Source organism: Mycteria americana, chromosome 8 (genome assembly GCF_035582795.1).
Source record: "Mycteria americana isolate JAX WOST 10 ecotype Jacksonville Zoo and Gardens chromosome 8, USCA_MyAme_1.0, whole genome shotgun sequence".
NCBI classification, from domain to species: Eukaryota; Metazoa; Chordata; class Aves; order Ciconiiformes; family Ciconiidae; genus Mycteria; species Mycteria americana.
In genome coordinates, this window is record NC_134372.1 from 38,764,121 (window position 1) to 38,776,175 (window position 12,055).

Here is a 12,055-nt window from a genome sequence, read left to right on the forward strand (position 1 = left end):
TCCATGGACAATAACAGTATCTGACTGTCTCTTTGACCTGCTGGCATTGTTTTGTCAGGCATAGGCACCACTCTCTCTGCATCTGATTTTTGATGCAGTTTCATGTCATCTACCACTACAGCGTTGAAGTCCTTTGATACATCAGCATTGTTGGTTGTTTCTTTATTAATTGGACTTGAGAACAATTCACTTAATTTGTGCTTTGGCTTGGTTATCCTTCATTTCTTAAATTTCTTGATACAACAGCACAGCATCTGGAGACTCCACAGTATTAAAACTAGAGACCTCCGAGTGGAATAAGTCTGTTTCACTCCTCTTTGTTTTAAGTACATTTCTTAGAGCTATCTTACAGCATGTCTCCAATTTCTTGGAGAAAGCACCGTTATTATTTTCAAGGATGTAAAGGTGAGCAGCTGCCATATAATGCACTTTCGGCAAAACATGCTGCTAAAGACAAATCCCTTAACATGGTGTCCAAAGTAGAAAAAATGGTGGACAGTGATTACAACTTCTTCTCCAGGCAGAAAGGAACTGTACCGTTTTGGAAGACTAACTTCACACAGTCCATGTGAAGTATGCCATGAGTACAGCAGAACTCCCAAACAAAATACCACTGAAGACTGTCTTCCCCTTACTTTTGATTCCAAGTCCATCTCTAAAATATCTTTATCCCCACTGAATGCAGAAACTGGGAAGAACAAAAGAGAAAGATTGTTACTAAGTTAGGTATTCACTTGTGTAAGACCTTGGAAACACAGACAAAGGCCTGGATCACTAAATGAGGTAACAAGGCATAATCCCTTCAGAGTGGGGAGATCTGTACCATTCCCAAGTAATTTCAGGCTATATATACCTTTCTTGCCACTTTCAACTTCATGGCTTTTTTCTTGAATTACCAGTGATTACTCAATCATTTATGTTCCTGGCTAGCATCTTAGGTTGACTGTATTTTTAGTCAAGGAGTAGGACAGTTCTCCAGAAAACATTATAAACTTTAAAATTAAATAATGACCACTTTTTCAAGCTTTACATGGATTTTTCTAGCTTTACACAAAAAAAGTTTTGTTCCAAAAGTTTCAGAACATCTTAAAGTGGGCTGCATTTACGCTTAATAAGTTTCAAGCTCACTAAAACTCAAGACTAGCACTTTGACTCTTCCTACCTGGGTTTCCAGCTCAGGATAGGTTCTGGATACCACATAACATCACATGGATACTGGAAGTAGTCAGCACTCAGTTTTTGAGCAGAACCATTTCCCCTTTATTCTTACTGATATGAAAATCAATCCAAGACACTATTCTTATGCAAGCAAAGTGTTCTACCAATCAGCCACTAAAATCTGGCTGGAGAAGGAGTGCAGGTGAGCTCCTTAACAAGAAACAGGAAGTCTTCCACAAAGGAGAAGAGTAGGGTCAGTGAGAAATGACAAACAGAAAATCACCACTTCAGTCCTTCAGTTGCTCATTGGTCAGGAATAAAAAGCGTAGCAAAGAGCTCAGCCCCTCACACCCAGCTTTCCCAGAACTGTTCTCCTGCTTGTTTCTCACAGGTCATGGAATCAAAGTCTGTCCAATTATCACCCCTTTTGCACCATGTTTTGTAGCTAAGTTGCAGGTGTTAACTTTTTTTTTTTTAAATACTACATATTGATCTCTTATATTAGGAAGACTTGTCAGTAATTAACTATGAGAACAGGAGAAAGGGAAACAGTTCCAGCTAATTGAAAGATAGTAACACAGCATTTGGATGCACATCTGTGGTATTTGATCCACAGTCAATCTATCAAATCAGTGAACTTCATCACTCAGAGGCATATCTGTGTAGATCTACCTTTTAAGTTTTGCCTGCAGCCTTTGCGCTTTCTCTCCCGAAGAAGTGTCTCTACAGAGTGACATGAAAGCAGTCCAGAATTCTACCTGTATTACTTTGTTTTCCCTTCAATAGAAAGGCCACCAAAGCTTTAGTGTCCTACTTGCACAGTTTCTTGAAACATTTCTGGGGTTCTAGGTGAGCTATTCTGGCTAGCTAACTCCTCCACTACATCACAAAATACATGAAGTGATTGTTTGAGATTCATTGAAACCCCTCTGGTTACCCAAATAGTTATTACAGGCTACTAAATATAAATGCAGTGCTATATTTTAAACCTTAGCTTTTACTTTTTAATAAACCCTAATAAAGTGTAGTGTCCTTGTCAAAGTCATGCTATGAAGGCGATATGCAAATATTAAATATGAGAATGGAGAATAACTGAAAGGTATTAAGTAGAAATTGCAAGTTACTGCTGACAGTGCCTGAAAGCTAATGATGCTAATTAACAATATTCCCAGGGGTAGGTCCACAAAAGGAATGGGGAATGCCATAACACAGGCTTGACTTTTCTGCTTTCTTCATAGAATCCTTATCAAATATAACTTAAATCAGAAAATGGCACTCTAATTAGGATGGCTAAATAGCAAAAAGAAGACAAAGTAAACAAGTAGTGGTACTTTCCTCATAATAGACTCACCAACAGCTTCTTGTATTCATTCAATTAAGCTTGCAATATAAAGGTACCATGCATTTCCCTTTCCTTTATTAGCTATCAAGGAAACAGATCAAGCGTAAGTTGCATGATTATTTAGTCAAGGAGATGGATTCAGTATATTTTAGAACATAAGAACATTATGAAAAAACACAGTAGTATGTGTCTTTCTTTAAGGGTTCATATACCTATCCTGTTAGCATGTTGCAACTCAAAGTACCACCAGGGTTTTCAAATTACAAGTAATACAAGAATCTTCTCTTCAAACAACTTACAATCTCAACAATGGAGTAGAGAACAGATGAAAGAAAGCCTCATTACAAAGTCTGAATGCCAATTAATAACTTTCTGGACAGCACCAACACCATAGTTTCAAACAATACTCAGCTAACAAAGTCACTGCAGATATGCAGGTGGTGGGACTTACCAGGAAGCCACAGCAACTCTTTAACTGGGTTTTGATTCAAAAGGAATTTATTCTTCTAAAATGCTACCGTTTCCGTTTCTGCTTCTCTCTTGTTTTGACCTTGATGAATAAAAAAATTTGCAAGGCAAACCATATCAAAACAATTATTTCTCACATGAATTTGTGTTTAAAATAACGGAAAAATAAACAGAAGTTTCAGGAGATGATATTTCTTACTAGTACACTTAACACAAAAATACGTACAGCAAAACAGACATGAAGCAAGTTGTCCAAGAGTTACAAAGCCTTTATGAGGGGGAAACAACAGCAGGAGGCTAGCCTGGGTATTTTGTCCAAGAAACATTGTGTAGACATGAACACTATACTTGGGTGGCACCCACATTTAGAAACAGAGGGTACCAGCTCCATACTGTGATCTTTTACTCCAAGAATCCGTTACTGGAAAAAGCAGAGAAAACTGTGTACAAAGGATGGCCTACATTAAAGTGTCAAGAGGGACATTATGCCAACAGTATTGGTTACAAGGGAGTTAATTAGGGAATGAAGAGGGAAGCAATGACGGCAGGGCAGCAGCCACAACTCAGCAAGCGCTGTGCTTCAGAATGATGCCAGTTTTGCTCGATTCAGACATACAAGATCAGCAACTGGTACCACAAACGAACCGTGAATACCAAGTTCTTTGGCAGTATGAAAGTCCTCAACTGGCAAACATTAAAAGTCACTTAATGTGTGTACTGATCTCTACTTTGGTTCCCCCATTTGTAATTTTTTTCTTGTTCAAACTGATGGACGAACCTACCACTTGTTAATTATTTCCAGGGTATGCCCTTCAGAATTGCATTGCATTCCCCATATACAGTACTTCTGTCCAGAGACTCCCTCACTTCATTAGGATGGAAAGTCATTTCAGTCACAAAAAGTGAGAGTAATCGTGTTTTAATCAACTGAAGTGCACACAAGCTGCTACCATCATAAGTACCTCATGACACAAACACAGCACAATACTGCATTGCCTTCTGCCTATGGGATGGAGAAACTGCAGATTTGCCTGGTTTAGACATATGAAGCTAACTGTTTCACTTAGATTCAATGCCTACCTCTCTGAAGCTGACTCAGATTGAAAAGCACAAGATCAATATGAAGTAATTCAGTTTGTGCACAGTACTAGCACAGGAGAGAGGAAAACGAGGGTGAATGGCTATCTTTTTGGAAAGTATTCTACTTCACCACAACAACTGCTTAAGAATAAGCCACAAGTCAAAGTTCCTCACATAGATTGCATTTAAACTATTAAAAATTACATGCTTGGCAATGGTAGGATTGAAACAAAAAGCTAAGAACTCAGGAAGAATGAGTTATCTGATTTACAAAGGAACTCACATATGAAAGAAGGCTCATAAAGAGATAAAAAACCCTAACCCTTGGTAGCTTGGCAAACTTCTTATGCCTTCCCAAAATAGGGAAAAAAGCAGCTCTTTACTCAGAGTGTCACGCTTAACTACTTAGAGCTCCAAAGGGCTACTTTGCAGACTGGGAAATAGCCACAGAAACATTCTATCCATCCCCCTCTGTGCAAAGGAAATAACCAAACCTGACTGTTAAGTTTTCAGCTCCTTTAAATCAGCAAGATGGACTTAAGGAATCAGGTTCTTTGCCGCAAAGCATAACAGGAGATCAGTGTTGCATACCAGAACCACGGAGGCATAAGAACATAAGAAGGTTTAACATTTGCACAGCAAACAAATAAATATTATTTTATTTAACTGCACTCAAAAAGGAAGTGTATCTTTCTATAAATCTTACTTTAAATGCCGTATATTTTTATTAGAATAAAAATGCATTCCTGTCAGATGTTGCTGTTAATGAGCATCCCTCTGAAGAATGAAATATCCCAGCTAGATTTTTCCCTATAAGAGTTTTTTTTTTAGCATCAATATTGCTGGCAAGGACAATGGTAAAGCAATAGAACACAAGTAAGTTTCAAATTCAGAACGATAATTAAAATGGAGTTAATCAAATGCAGACATTCTTGTTTCTGGAAATATTACAAGCTTAGTTTTTGTTACACCCTCAAAAGTGCTGGATCACAGAGTCAGAGCAGAGATTGATAATTCTTTATACAGGGAAAGAAAGGTGAAGGGAATTAAATGAAATTACTGGAAAGAATAGAAGCATGAATATTAAGAGCAGAGAAAGTACAAAAAAAAAAAAAGGTTGTAAATGTTAGCCAAAAAACAGAGATTGTAGAAAGCACTGAAGAGGAGCCAATAAATAATTGCATCTTGAGAAATACTAACATCGCACCATGGAAGCAAAAAGAAGTACTCAAGTTAGCAGTCCCTGTTCTCCATCATGGCTATAAAAATCAGGACTCCCCTGGAACACGCACCACCTACCAGGGGCAAAAGTATGTCACTCTCACAGTGTTCTTTAAGAAGTTGCAACTTTGTATTGCATGCAGCCCATGTGCCCTACAATGAAGCTTACTGAAGGATCCTTCTCTCAGCAGCTCAGTCCCCAACCCTACTGGGCCAGCTTCACACAAGCTGGAAATGTTTCTACACCCCACAGTCTGTTGACACATGTTGTGTTAAGGATACGCACATCCAACTGCCCAGATAATATAAGTGAGAATCCGACACATCCAGAGATGTGCAGCAGAATCTGGGCCTCAAAACCTTAGTCTTCAGCGGATAAACTACATCTCACTACTTGAGCAATCATCTGCAATGTGGTGAACTGAACATCATGATTAGAAGTCAGATACCTGCATTCTAATCTAGACATTACTAAAGACTCACTGATGAGTCTGGATTTAAATTTTTGAGTAAAATTTGACTGGTAACATGGGGTTTTCAGACAATCAATATTTGAGTTTGTAATTCAAAATGTGACAACCTAAAACCAGATCAGTTTGGCAAATGCAGCTATTAGGCTCTCTGCTTTTCATGTGTGAAAAGCTGGAATAGTAACAAATAACTTACTATGCTTTGTGATGTAAAGTAAAAAAAAAAAATCACTACATGGTACATACTGTAGCAGTGGATATCAGAATAAAATATTTACAGTAACATCTAATTTTTTTCCAGAAAAGCGATGGGTATCAGAATAAAATATTTACATTAACATCTGATTTTTCCAGAAAAAGCAATGGACATCAGAATAAAGTATTTACAGTAACATCTATTTTTTTCCAGAAAAGCTACCTTACAAACGAGTTCCCCAATAATTCACCCTTACAATTCATACATAAATAAAATCATTCTTGTCATACATATAATTATTCTGCCACCAAATACAAAAAGGTGCCATAAAAATGAGTGGTGCTATGGAGACTGTGTTTGACTGCATTCATTTTAAGAGTGACAGACAGGTTCTTTGGTCAAATTGCAGGAGGCTCAAGGTTTTCCTGCGTGCACCCTGTCATTCATAGAGAATACAGTACATTTGTTTGTGTTATCTTGACCATTGCAACAATTAGTGTGAAACAGACATGAAAATAGACACTCTGTGTCTCAGAAATACATGACTTCACAAGTCTCTAAAACACAATGATGCATGTCCCATCACTAAGCATTTAGCTTTGACAAGGGCTCGACAGTGTATCATTTAACCAAGGCACTCACTGTAAAAGTTTACTCATCTGTGGGAAATGACACTGCATACTTGCAGCTTCACTGGAGACTCAAAGAGGTTAGACTATATAGATTCACTGTATAGGTTTGCTTCTTTCTTGAATTTAAGATGTGCTACTGCTTTGCTAAGCCTTCTTTACTTTGCCTCATTAATTTCACCTTTATTAAAATGAGGTACTGTGTATGTAGCTTAGATGGGGACTTTTGAGGTGTTTTTCCCTAACCAAATAAACTATAAATTTCAGCTATAAAAAGGATATCTATAGCAAACAAAACAGATACACACACATATAAAGTTTGTTCTATTAATTAGGCCTCAGTTTCAAAATAAAGGCATTTTCTAACAAGAGGTTTATATATTTTAAAAGTATTCCAAATATGTACACTACATATATATTTTATATATGTGTAAAAACAAATAATTTACAATGGTAGCAATCTTAAAAATAATTAAATTTCTTTAATGAGTAATTTAATTCAAATATGTAAACAGTTAGAAGTAAGTTAGGATCAGAAATGGGCATTTCTTTTATACTGTACAAGTTAGAGTTCATTTTAAATGACAAAAAAAGTGGAAAAATGTGATCTGACCAATGTTTTGGAGGAAATCCTTTTCAAAGTAAAAGTTTTTCATGATAATCAGAATTCTGAGTACTAGTCTACTATTCATTCTGCGATTAAGTACATGTTGTCTTTGAGTAAAGACCACAGACCAGAGCGCATGCAGATAGGACACGTGACACAGATGTTCATGCAATGACAGTAACGACCCTTCCAGAGTATATTTTGCAAATCAGTTAGGATGAAGCAAACAAGTACACACTGCACACAGAAGCCCATTAAGGGATGGAGTCACAGATGCAGACTTGAAGTTATCATTTTTATTAAAAAAATATTTCAGCTGTAGTGTAGTCTTGGAACAGAGGAAAACACCAGAGGCAAAGCAAAATTAGGTCTTGAAGCAGAGATAGAGGAAAAGGCAGAGAGGCAAAGCTATATAATATTACACAGGGAAGATGAAGGCCATTTTATTGTGTTGCTAATAGCTTTAAAAAAAAAAAAAAGAAAAGCTCACAATGGGTTTGACTATATGGTAGGACTAGATGAAGCATAAGGCTCGTATTTCATGAAAGACAACAAAATCAGACATAAAACATAGGCCAAGCTCAGGTCTGGAAACTCATGGTTGCACAAAGCGAAGAGAAAAGAACACACGAAAACTGACATAAGTGATGTACAATTGATAGAATTATTCTGTCTCTCAGCTATACTCTCTCTGAGCACTAGTGAGATATTGGTCCTTGTCGTGTCTGGCACCAAACATTTAATGATCACTAACTTCACCTGGGTGAAATAGACCAGTGGTCTATTTATGGCAAAAAGTATTACCATTTTGGCAATAACATCTGAGAGCTGGTAAGTAACATGGACAGTAAAGATGTAGCATAACATTAAATTTAGATTTTGATTAGTATAGTAGATCTGTGCAATATAACTTCCCTGAGTTCACTGTACTTAAGAGGTTTTATTCCATGTAGCTTTAAATCTGAAGTGACAGACTGTATCATGAGAAAGACAGCTAAAAGAAGCCAACTTCAGAAGTCACAAATTCAGAAAACATTGAAGAGATTGGCAAGTGCTTCAGCAAACATTTACATTAAACATGAATTGTTGTTCTGATTACATCCTAAAGCCAGTAAATGAAGAATCATTTTTTTAAAACAGTTACTCATCTCCTACTAGCATTTATTTTTAAATTTTTTAAAGCACAGTATATCAGTGCAAAGTATGAATCTCTCAAATAAGTTATCTTTATGAAACACTACTACAAAAACATGATTAGTCATAATTAACCACAAAAAAAGATGGTCTCATATCTGCTCTTTGCACTTTTGTGGAGTTTTTTTTAATAATTATTTTTCATGACAGATACATACCAGCTTTAAATGGTAATTACACAAAGTGTGTGGTTTTGCTACAAGGTATCACTGCTCCCATTGAAGTCAGGACAAATGACCACAACTAAACAAACCTGGGGCGAAAACTAACCCCAACTTTTACAGTACAATTTGGACACAGCAAATGCCCCAATATTTGCATCCTATTCTGTCCAAAATACTTGCTTAGTTTTCCGATAGGTGACCAAGTCTTTTCTCACCTCTATGTTTTCAATTATGAAAAGCTCAAAATGCTTTCAGAAAGGGAGTGGATTTATAGACGTTATATGATCTTATCTTTCAGGGAGGGTTGCACAACCATTCTCCTATCTTGCACTGGTAGGCATAACTAGTTCACAGTAGGAAAAATATTTAAATATGTAAATTCTCATCTATGCATGTTGACAGTATTGACAGCCAAAGTAAATCTCCAAGATCTGTGACAGAGGATGAGGCATGACTTAACACTACTCAATCCAGTTTAAAGAAAAACCAGACATTAAATACTTGAGAGGAAGAAATTGGTACTGAACAGAATGGTGACTATTGTCTGTAATAACATTATTATGAGAATTACTAAGTGCGTTATATTACATATACACAAGAAACCAAAAGATATCCATAGAAAATGAGCAGAACGGACCAACCCACAACACCAGACTAAATTTCTTAACCACGTTAACTTTACCCGAAAACTGTACCCGAAAAACTGTACCCGACACACACGATTTCTGCCTGTAAGAGAAGAATAGCATAACTATATTCTGAATTTATAAGGAAAATAATATTTAATTTCAAGCTCTGCTACAAGAAAGCCTATAGTTAAGCAACTACTCCAACTAGCTGTATTAATGATGCCTTAAAGTGAAGGCCAAGCAGCCAATGCAAGTCTAGCTCAAGTGGCTTAAAGTTATGCCTTTAGGGTTAGCAAAAAAGAAGAGGTTACATCTGCTGACAAACAGAACATTGTCATGGTTTACACAGATCACCCGTGCTCTAGCATCAATTCTTTCAAAGTGCTGGTGCTCAGTTTTTGCTATTCTTTTTGGACAGACGTTTCCATATCTTCATTGCTGTGTAACATTACACAGCAGTAGAATAAATGTGGCTCTAACTGATCACATCAAGAACTGAGCAACAGCTCAATAACATCTCCTAAAGCCTGGTGCAACAGAATCAGTTTTAATCCTCTAGAACTCACACAAGGATGCTATCAGATTAGCTCTGTTTCTCTTTAGAATATACCTCTGACTTTATTTTGCAGTTAAACATTTTTGAGAAGCAGCTAGGAAAAGGCTTAAGACTCCTATAAGATGTCTGGAACTTATTTCTGATGAAGTAAAAATAATATGCCCTTTGCTTTTAATAGGCACAGAATCACAATATCCCCATCTACTTTAACTTGAGTTTATTGCTAACAAATTGCTGCAGTGGAATTAAAGCTCAAACACGAGCCAAAAGAGTAATGAGCACTGCTAGATGAATTCTAACAGCATAGAAATAACCATAGCAATTTTACTCAGCCTCTACTATAAACATCAGTTTGTAGATCTGATTTAAAAAAACAAAAACATGACTGATCATGTAAGCTGGACTTGCTACTTTAACAGCAATAAGGATCAATGTGAACTATGCACACACAGTGTTTGAGAGCTTTCATAGTACTATGAAGATTAATCTGATGGGACTGAGCTGTTCCAATGATGCTTTCACTTATAATGCTTTGCAATACCTTTACTTGTTCTTGTCAAAAAAGGCTGTGGATTCATAATGCAGACTTAAACTGAAGTCTTCAAGCAACTGAAGTTCTCAAGCAACAGTGACAGTGACTATAGCAGTTTTAAGTTGAAAAGCCCCAAACTAATTTCATAATTAAGAAGTGTTTTCCATTATATATTCCTGTATTATTAACTTTTAATTAATTAGAGGTTAGAAACAATAAAGAGATCCTACACATCTGCTAAAGCTGCCTTCCAGGATTTTCACACCTTTATTATATTTTCAGGTAGACATCACTGTAGAAGCCAGAAGATTTGGCAAAACACAATTCTGTATTGTTTTGTCTCTCCAAAACTCTACAAACATTACCTCACTTATACATAACTCTACTGTGCATTGCTTTGGTTTTAAAGCAAAGGATAATACTCAATGCAAGCTATTACTATGATTAAGTACCATATTATCAAAAGTTGGGGGGGGAGAACCCACACAGCTTTAGGTAAGTACACAAAGAACAGCCTTTTTTGAGAGCTCTAACTGGGGATCACAAATTTCATCTGCTTCTTGTTCTGCTACTGGCCTTTTAGCTGAGGTTAAGCAACCACTTTTCTCCATCTCAGTTTCCCCATCTGTAAAAGGGAGGTAGAGACATTCACTCCATTTCACAATTGTTATAACATCCATAAATAAAGAGGCCTTCCAAGGAATACTGTTGCTATGAAATATACATTAATTATGATTCATCATTGATCTATTTATCATTGTATTAACAGAACTTGTTCCTGTTTTCCTTTTAGTTACTGAGAGGACACACTTATCAGTCCAGCAAAAATGAAAGTAATGTTTTTATTTTTACAAAATAATGACTTTAAATTTCTTTCTTTGTTTAGGGATAAAATATAACATGGGATTCCAGCAACCAAAAAAAGTAAGTTTTCAGAAGTACATAAGGAAAATTGTACCCATATTCCGACTGTGGAGTACAGATAGAGATGGCTCAAATAAGGCCACTAGACTGGAGATGAAGCATTGAAAAGAAAAGCTGCATCAAAGCTTTGCCATGAAGCGCAAATTTTCCTTTTAAAATATTAACTTGATAAGCTATGCAACTTTAGTTTTATGAGTTTTTTCCTAGACTGGATATTACTAAAAGATACTGTAAACTTTGCATATATTAATATTCTGTATGAAATTGTACTGATCAAATGAATGTCTTTAGAGCTACTTAAATATAGGCTAAAGAAAAATACTGGTGAAATTCTTCCATCTAGTGGCTGTTAACACACTCACAACAGCAGTGACAGCCCACCACAACCATTCACTATTTCATAGTTAAAAGACAAGTGCAAAATATGCAGAGGAACAACTGTGCAGCTGCTAGCTGTTACCCAAATGCCACTGCCTGGTGAAATCAGTGTGATGTGATTGACATCACTCCATCTCTACAGCTCCAGCTTGACCTTCTGGATGAAGGGTTACACTGACAGAAGACATTCAAATCATGGCATTTGAGTTTCACAAAAACTGAAGGTTCATCATCATTGTCATCGTTAAAGCTGTGAATATCTAGGAGTCTGAATTTGATAACCTTGAAATATCAGCCACATCATGAGTAAATAAGATGGAATTTCAGCTGCTCTGTAAAGGGTAACGTTTAAAAATACATCTGATATTTTACACAGACAAAAACTTTAGTACACCTTTGGCTACTAGAAACAACCTCTGGTGATAAGAGCAGAGTACAACAATCACTCCCAACAACTGAATACCTAGTGTGTTGTGTGACCAATTATCATTTGGTTTCCCAGTCTGC

The 12,055-nt window shown here is 36.5% G+C and overlaps 1 protein-coding gene and 1 long non-coding RNA gene across 2 annotated transcripts in view; one reads left to right on the forward strand and one right to left on the reverse strand.

Annotated features, from left to right (window-relative positions):
- Positions 1–12,055, reverse strand: part of LOC142413990 (uncharacterized) — a 176,807-nt gene that overhangs the window by 135,659 nt on the left and 29,093 nt on the right. The gene's annotated exons all lie outside the window — the stretch shown is intronic.
- Positions 1–12,055, forward strand: part of CHST8 (carbohydrate sulfotransferase 8) — a 141,669-nt gene that overhangs the window by 126,840 nt on the left and 2,774 nt on the right. Inside the window, exon 2 of the mRNA XM_075510772.1 lies at positions 11,133–11,170. Coding sequence (XP_075366887.1) covers positions 11,133–11,170 — 38 coding nt within the window. The remainder of the gene's footprint in view (positions 1–11,132; positions 11,171–12,055) is intronic.